Here is a 14,335-nt window from a genome sequence, read left to right on the forward strand (position 1 = left end):
ATTTTTACAACATCCCAACGGGAGGGGAACTGAGGCTTGGGGAGATTTACGAGGGAACTAAGATCCCTGACAGGCAAAGCGGGCTCCTCACTGGTTCTAATGTTGGGGGGACGTGGGGGGGGTAAGAGCGGGGACAGTGACACCGGGGAGCGAGGGTTGGTGGAAACGCCCTCTCCCCTGGGAGGGGGTGGGGTGCTGTGATGGCCTTTGCAGCCCGTGGGTCCGGCCCGCCCCGCCCCGCACTGACACCTCCCGCCCCCGCAGACGCCACGATGCCCCGAGAGGCGGTCCGTTTCCACGCCAAGGCCGTGGGCGCGCAGGTGCGTCTGGACGCGCAGCGGAGCACCGCGCGCAGGCGCGCCACGTTCCATGACGGCATCGTGTTCAGCCAGCGGCCGGTGAGGCCCGGAGAGCGCGTGGCGCTGCGCGTGCTGTTTCACGAGCGCGGCTGGGTTGGCGGCCTCCGCATAGGCTTCACGCGCCTGGACCCCGAGCGGGTGACCGCGCCCAGCCTACCGCCCTTCGTGTGCCCGGACCTGGAGCAGCAGAGCCCGACGTGGGCGGCCATGCTGCCCGACGGCTGCGGGCTCACCGGGGACGTGGTGTGCTTCTGGGTGAACCGCCTGGGCCGGCTCTTCGCCCAGGTAAACGCGGGCCCCCGGCTCCTGCTGCGCAAGGGCGTGCTTATGGGCGCCCCGCTCTGGGCCGTGATGGACGTGTACGGGACCACCAAGGCCATCGAGCTGCTGGGTGAGGCCACGAGTGGGGACCCAGGCTCCTCCCCTGGACGGGAGGTGGTGGAGGCTCGGGCGGTACTTCACCTGCATCCAGAGCCGCGGGGAGAACTGTTGTTTAATTCATATGCGGTCAGTTTTTCCATCAGCTCATGTCAGGGTATGAAGATGGGCGCTGGGGACCAGACCTAGTCATGGGGGGGGGCAGCCTTATCTCTGAAGAATGAGAAGACGTGCTCAGCACCCCAAACATCTGTTAGAGGGCTGATCTCTTTCACAAAGGAAGAAATTTGGGGGCTAGGCTTTGCAGTCTTAAGTAGGAGTTTGCTGAGACAAGGGTGGCAACAAAGGGAACGTAAGTGTGAGAGTTAGAGGTGAGTAAGAAGGCAGCCTGTGGGGCAAAGGTGAGATGTTCAGGCACTGGGTGGGGAAACAAGGACCACCTGAAAGGAGAGAGGATTTCAGGAGAGGGAGGAGTTACAGGAACACTCATAAAAAGAAATTTTGGCATTCTGGGCTGGTGTTCCATTGGCTTGCACAAGCATTCCAGACACCGCCGCGCGTTTGTTTTTCACACTGCTTGTCACAGCTGCTGGAGCCTCACCTCTGGAGCACCTGAATTGGCAGGTCTGGAGTAAAGCCCCAAGCACCTGTTTTCCCTCCTGGGGGATTTTGAAGCACATCTGGGTTGGGGACCGTGAATAATGCTGAAGGTCTCCACTCAAGCAGCGGAAGTAGGGCAAAGGGGAGCTGTCTAAAGGAAGGGTGGATTAGGAAGAGGAACCTGCAGTTCTACAGATTCTCTGCTGGGTTAAACTGGGAAAGGGGCGGCCAGGACAGGGCTGGGTGGCCAGCTTGGAGCTCCAGCATTGCACCCCAGAAAAGAAAGGGGATGGACACTTTGCTTTAGGGGCAGGGACTGGGGAGGTGGGAGGGAACGAGGACACCCTGACTTTGCTTTCCCCAGGCCCTGACTTCCCCTTTCTGCCTTAGATCCTACAGTCAGCACCTCCACCCCAACCATGCCATGGGTCCTCAGTGATGAGGCTCTGCCTGAGCCCAAAGGTGAGTGGCTTCCCCGAGCCCCAGGGACTCCCCAGGACTCCAGCACTAGGGGAGCTGGGGGAGGCCCCAGCCCTGGGAACTCAGTTAAGTCTTTCCAAGTCCTATCAAGTCTCCCACGGGCTTTAGGCCAAAAAGATTCGGCTCCGCCCCTGGAAACCTAAAAGCAATTTAACAGCTCTGCCTTCTGGGACATTGGCTAACTTCACAAGTTACTGGAGCACATTCATGAACAGATGTTATTTTGTCCGTCTGCTTTTAAAAAAGCAATCCACGTTCATAGTAAAAGCTTTGCCAAGCAGAAATAAAATACGTATTAAAGGATAAAAAAGGAAGTAAAACAAAAACAAAAAAAACACCTCCCAGACCTCGCATTACCTGTTAGGTGGATTTCCTCCCAGTATTTTGTGGACTTCTATATGGGGAGTTATTTGTGCTTTGTTTTCCTTTTTTCTAAATTGGAATCTTATGATATGTATGTTTGTACCTTACGGTTTTCGTCCCAACTTTTTTCACTTGATTACATTGTGAGCATTTTCTTACAAGGTAATATTCTTCAGAATCCGACTGCAGAGTTCTCTGTCCTGTGGTTATATCATGAGTGGGCTGCCCACCCCTTGCCCCCAAGTGCCCCTGACCTCTGTTGTCCCCTTTCCCAGCCACAGCAGGAGAGGAGTGTGCCATCTGCTTCCACCAGTCTGCCAATACCTGCCTCGTCCCCTGTGGCCACACACACTTCTGCAGCTGCTGTGCCTGGCGGGTCTTCAGGGACACGGCCAAATGCCCCGTGTGTCGCTGGGAGATTGAGGCGGTGGCCCCGGCTTGGGACCGTCCTGCTCTGGGCCCTGGTATAGGTGCACAGCTCTGAGCCCGGCCCCTGCCAAGGGACGAGGTGCAGCTCTGCCCTCTTTCTGGAGAAGAGTCAGAAAGCCTGGTTAGCAACAGGTGTGGCGGAGAGACAGAGTCAGGGCTGCAATGGCTCTTCCCCCTCCTCAGCAGGAGGGGGCCAGTGGACCAAGGAGGTGCCCCTTTCTGCCCACATCAGAACTACCTCCCTGGTGGGTGCCTGGCTGGAGAAAGTGGCTGAGCATGGGCCAGCGGGGTTCTCACCCCTCTGCCTAGCTCCAGGTTCATTTTTGCGTGCCAAGGCTTTTGGCTGGTCACCTGGTTCAGCCACCATGAACCTAGCAATCCCTGGTACACCGGAGTCCCAGGAACCCACATGTGTCAGTGAGAAGGGCCTTTGTGTAGAGACGGGGCAGCCTGATCCCTGGTTTTATGGCTAAGGAAGTTAAGGTACCTGCGTGTGTCTGGTGAAGCCCTGCCAACCCCGGGGTATTGAGGAGCCTGGACCAGATGCAGGGAGCATCTGGGTGGAATTTTGTTTATTTATTTATTTTTTTAAATTGAAGTATAGTTGTTATACGGTATTAATAAGTTATAGATGTACAATATAGAGATTCACAATTTTTAAATGTTATACTTCATTTATAGTTATTATAAAACTATTGGTTGTATTCCCCCTGTTGTACAGTATATCCTTGTAGCTTATTTTGTACCTAATAGTTTGTACCTCTTAATCCCCTACCCCTAAATTGCCCCTCCCTGTTCCCTCTCCCTACTGGTAACCACTAGTTTGTTCTCTGTATCTGTGAGTTTGCTTTTTTGTTATATTAACTAATTTGTTATATTTTTTTAGATTCCATATATAAATGATATCATACAGTATTTGTCTTTCTCTGTCTGACTTATTTCACTTAGCATAATGTTCTCCAAGTACATCCATGTTGCTGCAAATGGCAAAATATAATTCTTTTTTATGGCCGAGTAGTATTCCATTGTATATGTATACCAAACTTCTTTATCCATTCATCTGTTGATGGACACTTAGGTTGCTTCCATATCTTGACAATTGTAAATAAGGCTGCTGTGAACATTGGGGTGCATGTATCTTTTCAGTCTGTGTGTCTCTATATCTGAAATAAGTCTCTTGTAAGGCAGCACATATGGGTCTTGTTTTTGTATCCCTCAGCTACTCTATGTCTTTTGGTTGTAAATTTAGTCCATTTACATTTAAGGTAATTATCAATATGTGTTCTTATTGCCATTTTGTTAATTGTTTTGGGTTTGTTTTTGTAGGTCTTTTTTTTTCCTTCTTGTTTTGTTCTCTTGATATTTGATGACTATCTTTAGTGTTATGTTTGGATTCCTTTTTCTTTTTTGTGTGTTTATCTGTTATAGATTTTTGGTTTGTGGTTACCATGAGTCCATACATACATACATATATATACATATATATATAGACACACACACACATACACATATATATGTATATATATGGTTGTTTCAAGTTGCTGATTTCTTAATTTGAAATACATTTTAGCAGATATAGAGAACAAACACCTTGGTGTATGGACACCAAGGAGGGGAAAGGGGAGGTGGGATGAATTGGGAGATTGGGATGGACATATATACACTAATATGTTTAAAATAGATAACTAATGAGAACCTACTGTATAGCACAGGTAACTCCACTTTGCTGTACAGTAGAAACTAACAAAGCATTGTAAAACAACTATACCCCAATTAAAAAAAAAAGAAATGCATTTTAAAAACCCTGCATTTGTACTCTCTTCCCCTCACAATGACTGTTTTTGATGTTGTATTTTGCATATAATTATTTTGTGTATCCCTTAACTGCTTTTGTGGATAGAGATGATTTTACTACTTTTGTCTTCTAACCTCCCTACTAGCTTTGTGTGTGGATGATTTCCTGCCTTTACTGTATGTTTGCCTTTACCAGTGAGCTTCCTCATTTCATAATTTTCTTGTTGCTAGTTGTGGCCTTTTCTTTTTAACCTAGAGAAGTTCCTTTAACATTTGTTGTAAAGCTGGTTTGGTGGTGTTGAACTCTTTTAGCTTTTGCTTGTCTGTAAAGCTTTTGATGTCTCCATTGAATCTGAACGAGAGCCTTGCTGGGTAGAGTACTCTTGGTTGTTGGCTTTTCTCTTTCATTACTTTAAGTATATCATGTCACTCCTTCTGGCCTGCAGAGTTTCTGTTGAAATATCAGCTGATAGCCTTATGGGATTTCCCTGTATGTTATTTGTTGCTTTTCCCTTGCTGCTTTTAATATTCTCTCTTTATCTTTAATTTTTGTCATTTTAATTATAATGTGTCTTGGTATGTTCCTCTTTGGGTTAATCCTGTATGGAACTCTCTCTGCGTCCTAGACTTGAGTGACTGTTTCCTTTCCCAGGTTAGGGAATTTTTCAGCTATTGTGTTTTCAAATATGTTTTCAGCCCCTTTCTCTCTTCTGCTTCTGGGGCCCATATAATGCAAATATTAGTGCATTTGATGTTGTCCTAGAGGGCTCTTAAACTATCCTCATTTCTTTTCATTCTTTTTTCTTTTTTCTGTTCAGTGGCAGTGATTTCCAGTACTCTGTCTTCCAGCTCACTGATCTGTTCCTCTGTATCATTTGGTCTGCTGTTGATTCCTTCTAGGGTATTTTTCATTTCAGTTATTGTATTCTTTGTCTCTGTTTGGTTCTTTATATTTTCTAACTCTTTGTTGAAAACCTCTAACTGCTTGTTCCGTGCATCCATTTTTCTCCCGAGTTTTTTGATCGTCTTTACGATTAATTGCTCTGAACTTTTTCTTCAGTAGATTGCCTGTCTCCATTTTACTTAGTTCTTCTTCTTGGGGTTTTATTTTGTTCCTTCGTCTGGAACATGTTCTTCTGGTGCCTCATTTTGTCTAAAGTGCTATTTGTATTTTTACGTACGTGGTAGGTTAGTTACATCTCTCGACCTTGGAGAGGTGGCCTCCTGTAGGAGACGTCCTGTGTGTCCCAGCAGTGGACCCCCCTCTCATCACCCAAGCTATATGTTTTAGGGGTTCCCCCTGAGAGGGCTGTGTGGGTCCTTCCATTGTGGTAGGCTACGTGAGCGGTCTGGTAGAGGCTTGGTTGGCCCCTACCCCCGTGGGTCGCCAGGCCCTGCCTTGCGTGCATGCTGTTGGCTGCTGGTTAGCAAGGCTTGGTCATGAGGCAGCTGGCTGAGGAACCCCAGGGGGCCCTGGGGCTAGTGTTGGCTCACTGGTGGGCAGAGTTAGGGTCCAGAATACCCTGGGGTTGTTGCCTGCCCACTGGTGGATGAAGCCAGGTTCTAGGGTTGGTGCCAGATACTGGCAGGCAGAGCTGGGGCCTGGAGTCTGGCTGCAGGGCCCAGGGATCCCAGAGCTGGTGTCGGATTGCTGGTGGGGCGAGGGGAAGGGCTGGTCCCTGACACAGTTGGGTATGGAGTCCAAGGTGTCCCAAAGCTTGCGTTGGCCTGTTAGTGAGCCAAGATGGCAGCCACCAGCAGCAGTGTTCACGTGGTAGAATGAGTGCCCCAGAATGTTTGCTGTCAGTGTCTAGGTCCCCAGGGTGAGCCACAGCCGCCCCCTGCCCCCACCTCTCCAGGAGACTCTCCAAGACCAGCAGGTAGGTCTGGCCCAGGCTCCTATCACATTACTGCTTCTGCCCTGGGTCCCAGTGTGTGTGGGATTTTGCATGCACCCTTTAAGAGTGAGGTCCCTATTTCCCCCCGTCCTTTGGGACTCCGGAAATTGAAGTTGGCCTTCAAAGCCAAATGCACTGGGGGCTTGTCTTCTCAGTGCCTGACCCTCAGGCTGGGGAGCTTGACATCAGGCTCAGAGCTCTCACTCCTGTGAGAGGAACCTCTGCAGTTCCTCTCCAGCTTGTGGGTTGCCCACCCAAGGGCATGGGACTTGATTATATGGTGAGTTCGCCCCTCCTACCCATCTCAGTATGGTTACTTCTTTATGTCTTTAGTTGTAGAAGATCTTTTCTGGTAGGTCTGGTCTTTTTCATCAATGGTTGTTCTGTATATAGTTGTGATTTTGGTGTGCTTGTGAGAGGAGATGAGCTCAGGGTCTTTCCATCTTGGCCGCTGTCCGCCTGGTAGAATGTTGACAGTCTGTATGGAAGCTGGGTCACTTTAACAAGTCCTCTGTAAAGGCAATCAGTAGTCACCTGCCCCGCCTTCCTTGCAGGGCAGTTGTGAAGTCCCAGTGAGATCGTGCATCTGAAGATGAGTCAACGTATGAGAGTGCACTGTTACCATTGTGCTTATTTCCTTGCCAATTTCTGAGATATCAAAATAAAGTTTGTCTTTTATGAATGATTTTGTAATGTGTATGTCTGCTTTGTTGCAGTCAGTGGGAGTGAGTAGGGCTGGGGACTGGTCAGGATGCAGGGGCGTGGGGACATGCCTTCCTCTTCTCCACAGAGACCTCCTGGGCTTGCAGTGGACTAGGCAGGGTCTGGGCCCTCAGGCCTGTGGACTCTATTTTGCTGAGCATGTGAAGGGGATAGTCCTACAGCTACAACCAGCCTCTGCCCTTGCCACCCTTGACTTGTGAGGACTTCCTAGAGGCTCTGGCTCTTGAGTGAAGGGAGGAGTTGACCTGGGGACCCCCTCCTCAGCTGGTGTTTGTGGCGGGGGATGGAGGAGGACAAGCCGTACCTGTTACTTTGCTCTTGTTCCTGCTTCATGACTGGTGAGGGAGAGAGCTAATAGGGAGTTTGAACCTGTTGTGCCCAAAATCATGATGATGGGCACCTCCGCAAACTGCGTCCCTGCACTGTGGCCAGCCAGAGGGTCAAGACTTTGGGTTAGGTGACCCAGAATAGCTTTCACTCTGGAGTGGGATCTCCTCTCTGCCACCCTTGAGTGTTCTAACCTTGGTCATGTGAGCCTCAGTTTCTCCATCTGTAAAGTGGAAAGAAGATAATTTTCTTTGCTGGTACGTTGTGAGGATAGTGAATATGAATGAAACTTGTAGCTTAGAGGAAGTACTCAAAATATGGCAGCTTCCTTTCCCTGGAAAAGACATCTCCCAGGAGAAGCAGCCAAGAGATCACTGGGCTGGCTGTCGGGGGTCTGGGGGTGTGGTCCCGGCGGCCCCCACATCACCCCAGTATTTTGGAATGATTCCTATGGATCCTAAGACAACTTTTTTCATCTTTTTTTTAATCTTTTAAGTGTCTTTTTTTTTTTTTAAACCCAGATACCTCCAAGGCGAGGGTAGCACTTTAATCCTACTTCCAGTGAATACCTCCTTATTAGTTAACACCTAGCGAAGCCTTTGAAATGATATAACCAGAGGGGGGACTTCTGGAGTGGTGGCATAAGGACTTCTGTAAAGCCATTTCTCCATAAAAGCAACAGAAATATTGGCAAGATTATAAAATTCAACTTTTCCAGAACTCTGGATATTAACCAAAGGCTAACAAGGTTTATCCAAGAGAATTTACTCAATTTCGGTAAGGGCAGTGGGGTTTGTGGTGGTTTAACCTGGCCTGCTCCCATCCTTCTAACCTCAGCTCCACAGTAGCCTTAAAACCCAGCAGCCTTGCAGCCACCAGAGGGGACAGGTTGTGTTGGGAACTCCTCAGAAAGCTCTGCCACCAGAGCGTCATCGCTGTTTGGCCTGTACTACACTTCCCTGGAAAGTCTTCATTTATAGGGTGTTGTCATGACTTAACCCAACTTGGAACCCTCTCCATGGGAAAAGCCCTATTCCCAGGGCATTTGTCAAACATCATCAGCTTCAGTTGTTTAACGTTGCAGCTGCCTGAAACCGTGATACCACTTGAGACAGACAAGGGCAGCCAGGAATGTTTATCTCAGGCAGGCAGTGAGCCACAGTGTGTCTGACCATGGGCAGGAGTAGTGGGGGGTGGATGTCTGGGTCGAAGAATTAAGGCAAAGCCCCAGATACTGACAGTTCCCTAAGGGAACAGAAGCCTCTGTATCCGGAAGGCCAATTTTTTTTTTAAATAAAATTTATTTATTTGTTTATCTATTTATCTATCTATCTATCTTTGGCTGCGTTGGGTCTTCGTTGCTGTGCGCAGGCTTTCTCTACTTGCGGTGAGAGGGGGCTACTCTTCGTTGCTGTGCCTGGGCTTCTCATTGTGGTGGCTTCTCTTGTCGTGGAGCACAGGCTCTACGTGCGCAGGCTTCAGTAGTTGTGGCTCACGGGCTTCAGTAGTTGTGGCTCACGGACTCTAGAGCACAGGCTCAGTAGTTGTGGTGCACGGACTTAGTTGCTCCGCGGCATGTGGGATCTTCCCGGACCAGGGCTCGAACCTGTGTCTCCTGCATTGGCAGATGGATTCTTAACCACTGCGCCACCAGGGAAGCCCCAGAAAGCTAATTGTTGACTCATTTTGTCCAGCAGCACATACATTCCATTTCTCATTATCACTTTAGGCAGATGCAGTGTAGTTCACAGCTGAATATTCTATTCTTTGCAAGCAAGGAACCCAGGCTAACCAGGCATCTCAGTTCCAGGGGAGATGACACCCAAGAAAAGCCAAGTATTTGAGGAAAGCTAGCATCATGGGGGAAAAGGCATCCAACTCAACAAAAAGAGGACTTCATACCTGAAAAAAAATATACAGTTAATAGAGCAGACAGACCTGGGCTTTAGGACAAATATAATTAGATGCAAAAAGATATTGCATCAAAAAATCTAGGTACCTTGGAAACAGAAAACTAAATCATTGAAATAAAAACTTATTAGATGGACTGAACAGTAGAAAGATTATAGCTGAAAAATAATTCATGATCTGGAAGCAAACAGAATGGACTGCAAAGTTACAAAGAGATGAAATATATGAAATAAAAGAGAATAGATGCAGAAGTTCAAATATCCAGAATTTCAGGAGAAAATAGAGAAAATGGAGGAAAGAGAATACTCAAAGAAAGAAAAAAGGAAAATTTATATTGAGGAAAGACATGACTCTTCATGCTGAGAAAGCATACTAGTTGCCAAACAGAATACATGAAAAAAAAAAAAAAACCTTGACACATACTGATGAAATTTCAGAGCATTGGGGGTAAAGAGAAGACCCAAGAAGGAAAAAAATAGATCACATACAAAGAATGTGAATCAAATGGACAGTAGACTTTTCCTCAACCATACTGGATGCTGAAAGACAATGGAATAATATCTTCAAGGTTCAGAGAGATTTTTAATTTTATTAAGGTATAATTTACATACACTAAAACCTACAGATCTTAAGTCTTCATTTTGATGAGGGAATAATTTTGAAATTTAAAATTCTCCAAGCAACTACTCTCTCATTCAAGCATGAGAGAAAAATGAAATTTTCAGATATAAACTTGGTTTTTCACTCACCAATACTTTTATGAAAGAATTTTTAGAGAAATTGCTTCATAAGAAAAAACAAGAAAAGTTAACTTTTTATGATCAATGAAAGCACAAAAAGTTGAGTCTAAATAAGTGTTAGTCATTAAAAAAAAATCAGTAAAAATCTGGAGTGAAAACCACAGACAACATCATCTTGGATGGAGTGAGGGGAAGCAAAAGCATGCTAAGTTTCTTTTCTCACTAGGAAGAAATAATTATTAACAACAAAAATGAGAAAAATGTAAGTTGATATGTTGAAGAACATACAGAGTGTAGAAGACTACAAACAATATATAAATTCCAAATATTAAAATAATAGAACTCCAATTTCAACAATCCAACAAAAGACAGGATAGGAGATAAAAGAATAAAAAGTAAAGTAGATAGGTACAAGTCCAAACAGAGCAGTACTCACAGTAAATGTGAATGGGTTAAATTCACCTCTCAATTGACAAGGATTTTCAGTTTGGGCAAAGAAAAAAATATAAACTAAAAAAATACAATCCTGTTACATTCTATCTCTGAGAGGTGGACCTAAAACAAAATCCAAAAAGACTAAAAATAAAAGAAAAATATACCAAGCAAATATGAAGAACACACAAACACGTTGTGGCAGCCCATGATCAGGCTTGCCTTGGAGATCCCTCAAGGTAACATAAATGGAAAATGCCTGGGCCTTGCAGCATAAGAGCAGATAGGAAGAGATTGCCCAGTGCTGACTCAGAAAGAGTCCAGGTATCAGGCTGGGGACTATGCTCCCTGATGGGTTGAAGTTCTGCTGTGTATGTAGTATTGATTGTTTTTGATACTGAAGTGAGACCATGATTCTACACTTCTCATACATCTTACTCCATGTAAGACCATCAAACTTTGGGTGTATCTCTTGAGACATAAGAGATGTCATAAGAGATGTGGCAACCAAGAGCCACCTCCCCCCCGAATCAATATCCTATGTAAATCCTTTGATCTAGTTATTTGTAAACCAAAAGTAAAAGTTTCCTTAAACTAGGTCCAAGTCATTATTCTTGTTCATCATAAAAGACAGATTAGGCTTCTTGGTCTTAGCTTCTGCTCAGTTGTAGCTGTATTAGCATCAGACAAACTAGAATTTAAGGGAAAAAAAAGATTATAGGGGATAAAGAGGGAATTCAGCTAAAGATTATCATACTGAGTAAAGTAAGTCAGAAAGAGAAAGACAAATACCATATGATATCACTTATATGTGGAATCTAAAATATGACACAAATGAACGTATCTACAAAACAGGGACTTCCCTGGGACTTCCCTGGGAAACAGGGACTTCCCTGGTGGTCTGGTGGTTAAGACTCCATGCTCCCAATGCAGGGGGCCCGGGTTTGATCCCCGGTCAGGGAACTAGATCCCTCATGCCGCAACTAAGACCTGGAGCAGCCAAATAAATAAATAACTATTAACAGAAAGAAAGAAACAGAAACAGACTCATGGACATAGGGAACAGACTGGTGGTTGCCAAGGGGGAGGGGGTTGGGGGAGGGATGGAGTGGGAGGCAGAGGGTAGCAGATGTAAGCTTTTATATATAGAATGGATAAGCAGCAAGGTTCTACTGTAGAGCACAGAGAACTATATTCAATATCCTATGATAAACCATAATGTAAAAGAATATTTTAAAAAAAGGAATGTATATATATGTGTAACAATCACTTTGCTGTACAGCAGTAATTAACACAACATTGTAAATCAACTGTACGTCAATAAGAAAGTAAAAAATAAAAATAAATATGATTACAAAAAGAATTATTCATAATAGTGCCAAAGTGGAAAACAATCCAGATGTCCATCAACTGATGAATGGATAAACAAATGTGCCCTGTCCATACAATGGAATGTTATTTGACCATTAAAGAAAGGAATGAAGTGCTGATTCATGCTACAACATGGATGAACCTTGAAAACATACTAAGAGAGGGAAGCCAGTCCCAAATGGCCACATAATTGTATAATTCCATCCATATGAAATGTCCAGAATAGGCAAATCCATAGAGACAGAAAGTAGATTAGTACGGGTGCCAGGGGCTCGAGAGAGGGAGGAATAGGGAGTGACAACTAAGGGGTATGGGGGGACAAGGAAGATGTTTTAAAATTGATTTTGCTGATGGTTGCACAACTTTGTGAATATGCTAAAAACCACTGGACTGCACACTTTAAAGGGATGGATATTATGGTATGTGAATTATATCCAACTTAAAATTATGAAAAACTACACACCAAAATAGATGAATAAAGATGTGCTAGTGGAAGAAAAAGAAGGGAATATTATCCCTGGGAGCAGGAAAATCTTTAAAGAAGAAGCAACATTTAAACTGTTCTTACAGGGCTAATGGCTATTTTGAAGGCAGAGAGGAGGGGAAAGGGTATTCCACATAGTGGGCACAGCACATGCAAAGATGGACAAGTGCAGGACGTGTCCGGGGAATTATGAGGAGGTCACACTGGCCAAAGCAGAAGAAGCAGGAAGCCGCAGAGGAGTCCAAGGGGAAGGTGGGCTGGAACCAGCCATTGAGAGCTCTGCCAGCCGTCGAGTGGCTGCAGGGGGTGCCTTTGAGGTCCAAGCTGGCTGCAGGGGGGCTAATCTGTCAGTGGGCCCGTCTCACCTCAGTCAAACACACTCTGCTTGTAAGGCACCTGAGGAGAGAAATAAGCCCCTGCTAAGTTTCACTTTCCTAGAAATCCAAGATTTCTAGGTTGTCATAAGAAGTCACTGGATCAAAGCAAACAGAGGTAGTGTATAATGAATCATCATCATGAGGATAAGATAGAGCGAAAGGAAAGTAAAAGTGCAACCAAGGACTGTCAATATTTGCTTGGCTTAAGCAGGAAGCCAGCCTGGGCTGGACGAGGGACCTGCTAGGGGACTTTCCCAGAGACTGAGAAAAATTCCCTTGCTCAGGTGGCTTTCAGATGAAGCTTCCTGTTACACCGACTGGGGTGTGAGACGTCAGTCTGGGGAATAACAAGCCGTCCCTCCAGGGACCAGGACCACTGTGTCCTCTGTCCATCCCCCACCCCCTCACATGACCACAGCACGCCACTGTCTTCAGTGCCCCCCCAGCATTATTGCCTAATACCTGCTCCCCACCCCTACCCCCAACCCCCCCAACCCCACACAAGCAGAGGCTTCCTGCCTGCTGATAACCTGTTCAGGAAATTCCACTTGGAAGAAGTCCACGAGCAAAGGCTGAGGAGGGTAGTGGGATAATCCCTGAGCCTGTGGCAGAGTGAGGAGAACGAGGTGCTGTCTCGTTCCTCCATCGACCCGCACACCAGATCAGTGTCCTGTCTTCCAGCTGCCCAAGGAGGAGAAGGTAGGGGTTCCCTCATGAGCCTGGAAGTGATGACTTTGTGATCCTCTGGGTCAGCCAGCCTGTCCCTCTCAGGTCTGCATGAAGTAGGTAAGCCACAACACAGATGATAATGTCCCCATTTTATAGCTAGAAAGAGTGAGGCCCAGAGACTGTGTCTGACTTGCCCAAAGCCACTCAGCCTTTCCTGGTTTGTCAGCACTAGATCCCAAACCCCTGAATCCCAGCCGAGGGACTCCTCTGCCTCAAGCTGTACCATTTACGGTTTGACATAAATGCAGATCACCTAGTAATACCACCTCTTTATCCCCCCAAAGTTCCCCAAAAAAGGGGAACAATTTGCCCAGTCCCACCCACTAGCAGGCTAGCAGCCTCTACACAAGGCAGGGCCTGGCAGCCAACTGGGCTGGGAGCCAGCCTTGCATACCAGTGCGCCCATAGTAGTCAGCCCACCACAACAGAAGGGGCCATGCACAGAGGGGGCACCCCTAGAGCATATAGCTCTGGTGACCAGAGGGAACTGTGCTGCAGGGTGCCATAGGACGTCTCCTATATAAGTCCACTCCTCCAAGATTGGGAAACATAACCCACCTACCTAATACATAGAAATAAAAACAGAGACTTAGGCAAAATGAGGCAACAGAGGAATATGTTCCAAGTGAAGGAACAAGATAAAATCCCAGAAGAAGAACTGAGCAAGGTGGAGACAGGCAATCTACCTGATAAAGAATTCAAAGCAATGATCATAAAGATGCTCAGTGAACTTGGGAGAAGAATGATGAACACAGTGAGAAGGTTAACAAAGAGTTAGAAATATAAAGAAGAACCAAACAGAGCTGAAGAATACAATAACTGAAATAAAAAATACACTGGGAGGAAAAAAAAATACACTGGAAGGAATCAACAGTAGATTAGATGATACAGAGGAACGGGTCAGTAAACTGGAAAACAGAATAGTGGAAATCACCCAAGC

General features: G+C 46.1%; 1 protein-coding gene across 1 annotated transcript; it reads left to right on the plus strand.

Moving 5' to 3' along the window:
- Window positions 1-272: 272 nt before the first annotated feature.
- NEURL3 (neuralized E3 ubiquitin protein ligase 3) lies at window positions 273-3,313 on the plus strand. Its single transcript, XM_036873774.1, has 3 exons — window positions 273-750; window positions 1,728-1,799; window positions 2,456-3,313. Exons 1-3 carry the CDS (start codon window positions 273-275, stop codon window positions 2,662-2,664), a joined length of 759 nt encoding a protein of 252 aa, XP_036729669.1. The 3' UTR covers window positions 2,665-3,313.
- Window positions 3,314-14,335: the final 11,022 nt, after the last annotated feature.

Source organism: Balaenoptera musculus, chromosome 13, assembly GCF_009873245.2.
Source record: "Balaenoptera musculus isolate JJ_BM4_2016_0621 chromosome 13, mBalMus1.pri.v3, whole genome shotgun sequence".
NCBI lineage: Eukaryota > Metazoa > Chordata > Mammalia > Artiodactyla > Balaenopteridae > Balaenoptera > Balaenoptera musculus.